Raw genomic sequence first — 7,244 nt, 5'->3', positions numbered from 1 at the left:
ATCAAAAAAAAAAAATACTCGTCATATCAAATGTCAATTAGATACAAAATAAAGATATCTATTTTTTTATTGATAAATTTGCTAACTATACAAAAATTCCTACTCCTTAAAAATCACTTCTTTTCTATTTATAAATTTTTTTAAAAAAATCAGTTCTAATCTACAGAAATAACCACATGACCCTTTTATATTAGCCCTTAAAAATCACTTCAAAATCCACAAATATTGAAATATAACCAAAACAGGTTAGAAATCAGACCGAAACTTGTTATAAGTGAACCCAATAGCGCATTTGTACATCATAATTACCGTATGCTTGAGGCACACAACAGTTTTTGATTAATCATATTAAAGCTATAAAATAAATCTTTCATGATAAAATAATCTACAAGACAGATTGACCAAATATTACACTAAATAAATATCAGTCTTTTTCTCTTCTATTTTCCAGTAGAATTTCCAAACAGCTTCTGTGCGAAATCACAGTCGTTATTCCTATCTTTAAGTAAAGAAAACGAGAATGAATAGTACTATAAACAGAACAACCAAGAACAATATCATCATTAACTGGCCTTTGGCTCCTGCTTTTTTCATAACAATTGCGACCTTTTTCTGCGGGGGAAATCAAGGAATTAGGAAGCACAGATGGATTTATAGGTGTCAATTTTGACTACCTAATACAGTATATACTAAAAATTTACATACATATCTAAAGAGAATACCTGAAGGAAATCCAACCGGTTTGAGGTGCTATCCATTTCAACACCCAAATCATCAATTATCTTTTCCTGCAGCAAGAGAAAAAGCAATACTATGACTAAGAGTTTGCACAATCAAACTCAGAGCATGAGGCTCGCTGTAAGTCACGAAGACAACTCTGAACAACACTGATTCATTCCAAATTCACACTACGAAGTATACTAACCTGAGCAAGTAATTCATCATGAATAGAAAGCCCAACACTTCCAATTCTCTGAACACTGGCACTCAGTTCATCAAGCTCCTCATCCTGTTGTCTACATAAAACAAAGGTCAATATGGGCCTCAATATGACTAAATGATTAAGACAACACAAAAACAATTGTGGCCACATTTTGATTCTACTTAATTTAGACATGAAAAAAAAGTGACGAAATAAAAAGTAAAACTATTAATAAATAAATAAACAAGAAGAATCACTGACTATAACTCCCTCTCCCCTTAACCAGAAAGAGAGTACAAGCTGGGAGATCCATAATAGCAAGTAGGAATTGAGCTTCAATTGGTGTCCAAATACAAGTCAGATGGATTCAAACATCAAGTGAACAAGACAATTTGTGCAGCATATGAGTGATGTAAATAAAAGTGTGAAATCAGATTACTAGCCACAACACGTATTGTAAAATAAAAATGTATAGTACTGTATACTAAAACACCTATGTATTGTGTAGTACTTCCTCTGTTTTCTTTTACTTGCAACGAGCTTTAAACATGATACCTATCCCTTCCCCATTCCCAGTGTTAGATTTATTTTTATTTTTTATTTTTTATTATTATTATTTTTTTTTTATTTGAAACATGTTAGAATTTTATTTAATAAGTCGTTTGTGGCATACACATGATACCTAGCACCGGGATACTAGTAACGTCTGGCATACGTCGCCACAATTAAAAAAGTTTTCTACTAGCCCAAAATGAACATATGTGTTGTCTAAGCTTGATCCCAACTAATAACTTAAGTGAACAACAGTATTCACACCCTATGATGTAGTAATCTTTGTGATTTTTAAGCAAAGAAAAATGGACAATTGGGTCTGGTTAGATTTGTTTCGATGATAATTTCATAATATCTACTTTTCTATAGTTTTTACACGTAGATAATTAAAGATTTTAAGGTAAAAGCAGTGTGTTGGGATGTGTGAACTCCAGTTGTTGCAATTAAATAAAAACGGAGGAAGAATTATTTAGTACAACCTGCCAGAGCATATAAATTAAAAGCTCAGTTTCCCAATGGGTGTCCATAATTGGTAAGCACATCAGCTTCTCAAATTAAACCAATATAACAGAAGTGAACACTGACCAAAACAGATAAACTTACAGGCCAGATACAGAAACACAAATGCCATACATAATGAAAGAGAAATCAAACAATTCACAGCCACATTGCTAAAGAATACAAACAAGTAATGACAGGTGAAAAATATAATGATTCTCAAGGAAATGAAGGTGTTACTTTATCAGAAGCATCTGTCTATCGGATTCTGATGATATGTAGTCATCATTGTGGTGCCCGTAATGGTTGGACCTTTCTGTCTGATGTGGGTGTTCCACTGGAAGCCTCATCAGTTCCAGGTGAGAATCATGGTAGCTCAGCTCCTTTCCAGATGATACTTTTTTTTTCACAGAGCCCACCTAACAAACATCCCAATGGCTTTAGTCAGTCAAACAAGTTGCCTATATCCTCCAAAAGAGACACAATATACAAATTGTGCAGATTGTTCATCAGAAGATTCAGAACTTAAGCATACCCAAGCACATGTAAATTACAATAATGCTTTATCAGATAATGTCAAAGTGTCAATGGAAGCTATAACAAAGGAATTCTAGCTCATTTTAACCCCAAGAAAAAGACACTTATCGACCACCCAATATCGTTAATATCTAAACCTTGCAATAATAAATAATTTGATGCCTCCTAAATGCATTAAAATTTCCATAGTACATTATGAATGAGTAAAAGGGTAAATCTAACTGCAGTTCAGTAGCTAGCAATAGCATAACATCATCAATGATACCATTTAGACATCTCCTTACAGTTTTGAAACCACCATAGAACATCACCCTAAAAGCTTCTAAAGACAACTCCTTGCAGCTGTTAGTTGGGGTGGTGTGAGATCAAATCAACGCACAACTGCACAGCCCCTCTCATCAAAAGCAGCAAATTTTTCCTTCTAGCTTTACCCCATGATATTGAAAAGCAAATGTCCTATAAACTTGATGTTTATTATTCAGCTCAGATTCAAATAAACACGCATTGCCCCCTCTTGCTTTATTTAAAGAAGAATACGTAATGAACCAGCCATATAAGAGCATTCACAACAATGATCATTTTTTTTGTTTCCTCATTCTCTCTCTAACCACTTTCTCTCTCCTCCAATCTTGTTTTCCTCATGAGCATTTTTGCTGGTCATATTTTATCCCACCAATGATCAAAATAATTTTGCTCATCATATTCTCTCCTACATTTTTCAATACCCCACAAACATTATTTCTCTCTCTTGCACATCACCATATTTATATTTAATAATCTTTTGATTAATGAATTCCAACCTTGGCCCACTAGTACTATTCATCTAAAATTTTTCTCATAGTATGACATTTTAATTTATGCTCATTGATTGGATGAAGTATTTTATGCTTTTTGCTTATCAAAATGCTCATGAGCATATTTTTGCTCACTGTGGTGAGTGCTCTAAGGGCTATAATTGGAATTTAACACTATTAAACACCAACAACAAAGCCTTAGAACGCTATTTTGAAAATAAAGAAAAATAAAAAATGAACCAATGTAAGGAGAGAAATAAGAAGTTCACTATAATTTCATAAGAATTGCTTTAGAAAAAATGAACCAATGTAAGGATAGAAATAAAAACAATTTCATCAGGCGCTGTACATTTTTTATTCCAGCTGTACAAATATTTGAGTCACAATCAATAACTTCCGGAAGCAGTTGAAGTTTTTGAAGAGCAATTCTTTATGGGAGAGAATAGTATATTAACCTTTGAATAAAAACAATTTCATCAGGTGCTGTACATTTTTTTCCAGCTGTACAAATATTTGAGTCACAATCAATAACTTCCGGAAGCAGTTGATGTTTTTGTAACTTAATCAATTCCCAATAACTAAATTCTCTTTTTCTAACAGAGTGAGAGGCTGACTACCACCATAATTAATTGTTTAGTATCCTGTAAAAGATTATACAGGAGGTATTAGCTAATTGGGAATATGTCCTGAAGTACATAAGGAATTTACTATTTCAAGGACAAAGGGAATTACAAAGAATTCAAAGATTCAGAAAAGAAGTTCACAGAGCCCAATAATCTCTTTAAATAGATTATAAATTCAATTTCAGTATTTCACAATATCACTACTTTTCAAAAAAATTTAGATGAACCGACTGAACAAGCCTTTTTAAAGTTCCTTACTATCTGGAAAGTCCCCATTAATAGTCATCACGCAACAACATAAACACTTGAATTAGTATACTCAGAGCAATCATTTCAAAATCCTTTTTTTCTTTTAACACTTTTCATTCATTCATATGATCTGGAATTCAATGCATATTAAAAAGTGTTTAACTTTTTCAAACAGATTGACATCAAATTTTGAACATGAATCTTGCTGATATTCCTTTGTTTGTCAAGCAGCAAATTCATATCCAGATTTACAAAATATTTCTAGACTTCAGCATGAATATACCAGTTATAGCCACCAAGAAAGTGCCTGAATAGAAGGGGGGGAATATAGAGAGAGAATGAAACAAAACAGAAAAGCCAAAAAAGATTTTATAGCAGCCAAATGCAGTTAATATAGCAATACAGATTAACATAGCAATACGGATTACATACAATTTTGTTATAAGCTAAACAGTACCTGATCACGTGCTGTTCTGGTCCATCTGCGACGTTTTTCCAACTCACCCTGATCAATACCATAGTGAGCAGGATCTTTCGCAGCCACAGAAACTGCTTTGTCCAGCTCATCAACCTTCCTATCAAAAATAACCTTTTAGTCCAGTACAATAGTACATAGCTATTTAAGGGGGATCAAGACAGGGAACAAAAAAATGCCCAATCAGACATTAAAAAATAAATAAAGTTAACAAATTAAGGCAAGAGATACAGGAGAGAAGTAGGCAGGGAAACAATAGCAAATCACATAAAATAAATGTACAAGTACAGTGAAGAGTGATTCAAGAATGACCCTGCTCAATTCTTAACAGCTTATGACAATGGGGGTTAACAGGGATAAGAAAAATATGAATGTAAAACCTCTCCACCATTAGAACCTTTAAAAAATGAAAATGATTACGCAAATAATAGAGTTTTTACTTTTTCATAAGCAAACATGGACAAGAAGACTTGAACTATATATCCACCTAAGAACCTCCTATTTTTCCAATTTAATTCTATTTCATGATTCCACTATATGTTTGTTTCATCCAATTTCCTTATTTTGACTAATTCCATACTTCATACAATATAATTTCAGAAAAGTTGGAAATAAATTAAAACAAGTACTAAAATAAAAATAAAAATAAATAAAAATAAAAAATAAAAAAGGTTTTTTTTTCAGCAATTTCATACATCACACCTAGATGAGACATTTTCAGTTTCTGACAAAATAAGTCCTTTGCAAGCAAAACACCTTATAACAATTGAACCAAAAAAAATTATCTTAAAACAAACTAAATAAGTTAAACATACAAGACAATTTTAGACAATATAAGTACATTTTTTAAAAAAAAAGTTCAGAATTTTAAACAAAATATGTTTAACCAAACTGAGCTCAATTTTGCAAGGAAAGTGTTGATTTGACATTACATCTCTTGAACCATATACACAACATGAGATTGTATTCATTATCCTGCTTGTCGTAAAGGGGTCTCTAGTGAGTGTCCAGTTTTGTAAGGTGCAGCGTTTTAGGGGTTTATTATATTGTTTCAGATTTTTCATTAGCAATTCCACTGCAGATTGGAACAACCTGACTTAGCAATTGGCAGTGGAAACCGTGAAGCATTTAGGCTTTTAGAATTTTGACAAATTTTTTGATAAAATATTGGATATATCTGATCATCCTATGTAGATATATCCGTAGTAATTTAGCTGAAACAAAAATAGGGAGCTCTTTCATAATAATTTGGTGCTTTTAATGGAAGTTGAAGAACAGGATGAAGGTTATATATGCACTAGTTAACAGATAGTTCTCATTAACTACTGCACAAACTAATCCGAATTCAAAAACTATCGCCGAAACATAGCACATCTACATAAATAAGGAGCTCAATTCTACCAACCTAATAAACAAATAACAAATCCAAATTAATATCATAATCACAAGAATCTTCAAAAGGAGCAAAAGTATTCATCAAATTACCTGCCACTCAATACTCTCACAACCAGTACGAAGCTCCTCGGTGAGGCGCACTTGCTCTCTGGAACCATAAACAGCATGCTCCCATTGACGAAAGCTCAACAATAGCTTATCAATCTAACATAACACGAAAATTCCTAAATTATCAGAGGATTATCCGGATTCAAATACGCGGAAATTAACAAACATTTACACTAATCAAAACCTAAATAACACTAATCAATGCATGATTTAGTCATATACTAAATCAGTTAACTATTATTTGCAACAAAGGGGTATTATTTGTGAGATATAAAATATTCATTTGTTGCAAATAATAGTTAACGGAACTAGTATATCAAAACCGAAAAATCAATGTGACAACAAATAATCAAATACAAACAATGCGCATAATTGAATCATTTATAGCAAAGAAAATACATTAAATTTATAAATTTATGATCAGTTGAAGCAGTAAACTCACGGAATCTTGGATCTCCTCTTTTACAATGTAAAATGGATCTTGAGCGGAGGACATGAAGAAATCAAGTGGTATAGATTCCAATTGCAAGCTGAAAATTGACAAGCTAGATTGAAATCAAAAGGAATTTGATTAGGTTATGAAACATAAAAATTAACTCGATCAGAATTCAATTAGGTGTGACAATGTCAATATCAATGCAAAAGAGAAATTAAAAAATTGAGATTGAAGTAAAACGATTGATAGATGTAATTTGAGGAGGAACCTGAAAATTTTGGGTTCACTTCTTCTTTCGGAGTTCGAAAGGTCTGGTGTGGTGCTTGTCTGGGAGAGAGATTGATTCGATCCTTAAAGAGGAATCTAGCAAGTTTTTGGGAAGTTTCGAAATCAATACTCGTAAGAAATTTTGTTAACAACCACCCATCAAATCAATTGTTTTGTAAACAATTACTTGCCATATCCATTAAACGTCATATACAACTTTGAAATATTTTATATCTCATAAATAATACTCTAAAATTGCACATTATATTTAACGGATGTAATATTAAAAAAGGGATATTATCATTTGTACATCTAGGGAGCTGTCAAAAGCTAACCCGACCCGAACCCGATTATTAATCGACCCATCTGAACCCGAAAAAAATGGTGA

General features: G+C 32.3%; 1 protein-coding gene across 3 annotated transcripts; it reads right to left on the bottom strand.

The window, feature by feature from the left end:
* Positions 1-246: 246 nt before the first annotated feature.
* On the bottom strand, positions 247-7,011 carry LOC110690289 (syntaxin-61-like). 3 transcript variants are annotated; one of them, XM_021867111.1, is made up of 8 exons: positions 6,858-7,011; positions 6,596-6,698; positions 6,136-6,249; positions 4,633-4,746; positions 2,213-2,391; positions 926-1,016; positions 723-788; positions 247-612 (listed from the first exon to the last, which is right to left on the bottom strand). In XM_021867111.1, exons 2-8 carry the CDS (start codon positions 6,647-6,649, stop codon positions 502-504), a joined length of 729 nt encoding a protein of 242 aa, XP_021722803.1. In that variant the 5' UTR covers positions 6,650-6,698; positions 6,858-7,011; the 3' UTR covers positions 247-501. The 3 variants fall into 3 exon arrangements, with proteins under 3 accessions (XP_021722803.1, XP_021722804.1, XP_021722805.1); XM_021867112.1 differs by having other exon boundaries at positions 6,596-6,683; XM_021867113.1 differs by lacking the exons at positions 6,596-6,698; positions 6,858-7,011 and having other exon boundaries at positions 4,633-4,750; positions 6,136-6,221.
* Positions 7,012-7,244: the final 233 nt, after the last annotated feature.

The sequence above is a fragment of the Chenopodium quinoa genome, unplaced genomic scaffold (genome assembly GCF_001683475.1).
Source record: "Chenopodium quinoa cultivar QQ74 unplaced genomic scaffold, ASM168347v1, whole genome shotgun sequence".
NCBI classification, from domain to species: Eukaryota; Viridiplantae; Streptophyta; class Magnoliopsida; order Caryophyllales; family Amaranthaceae; genus Chenopodium; species Chenopodium quinoa.
The sequence above is the reverse complement of the archived record's forward strand: the minus strand, read 5'-3'. Positions and strand labels throughout refer to the sequence as shown.

Bases quoted from the DNA above. Each gene is read 5' to 3' on its own strand.
- LOC110690289 (XM_021867111.1), bottom strand. From the start codon at position 6,649: ATGTCCTCCGCTCAAGATCCATTTTACATTGTAAAAGAGGAGATCCAA. The intron at 4,747-6,135 runs GTAATTTGATGA...TTTGATAGGAAG, and splicing joins GTGAGAGTATTGAGTGGCAG to GTTGATGAGCTGGACAAAGC. The intron at 1,017-2,212 runs GTAACACCTTCA...TGTTTTATGTAG, and splicing joins AGACAGATGCTTCTGATAAA to ACAACAGGATGAGGAGCTTG.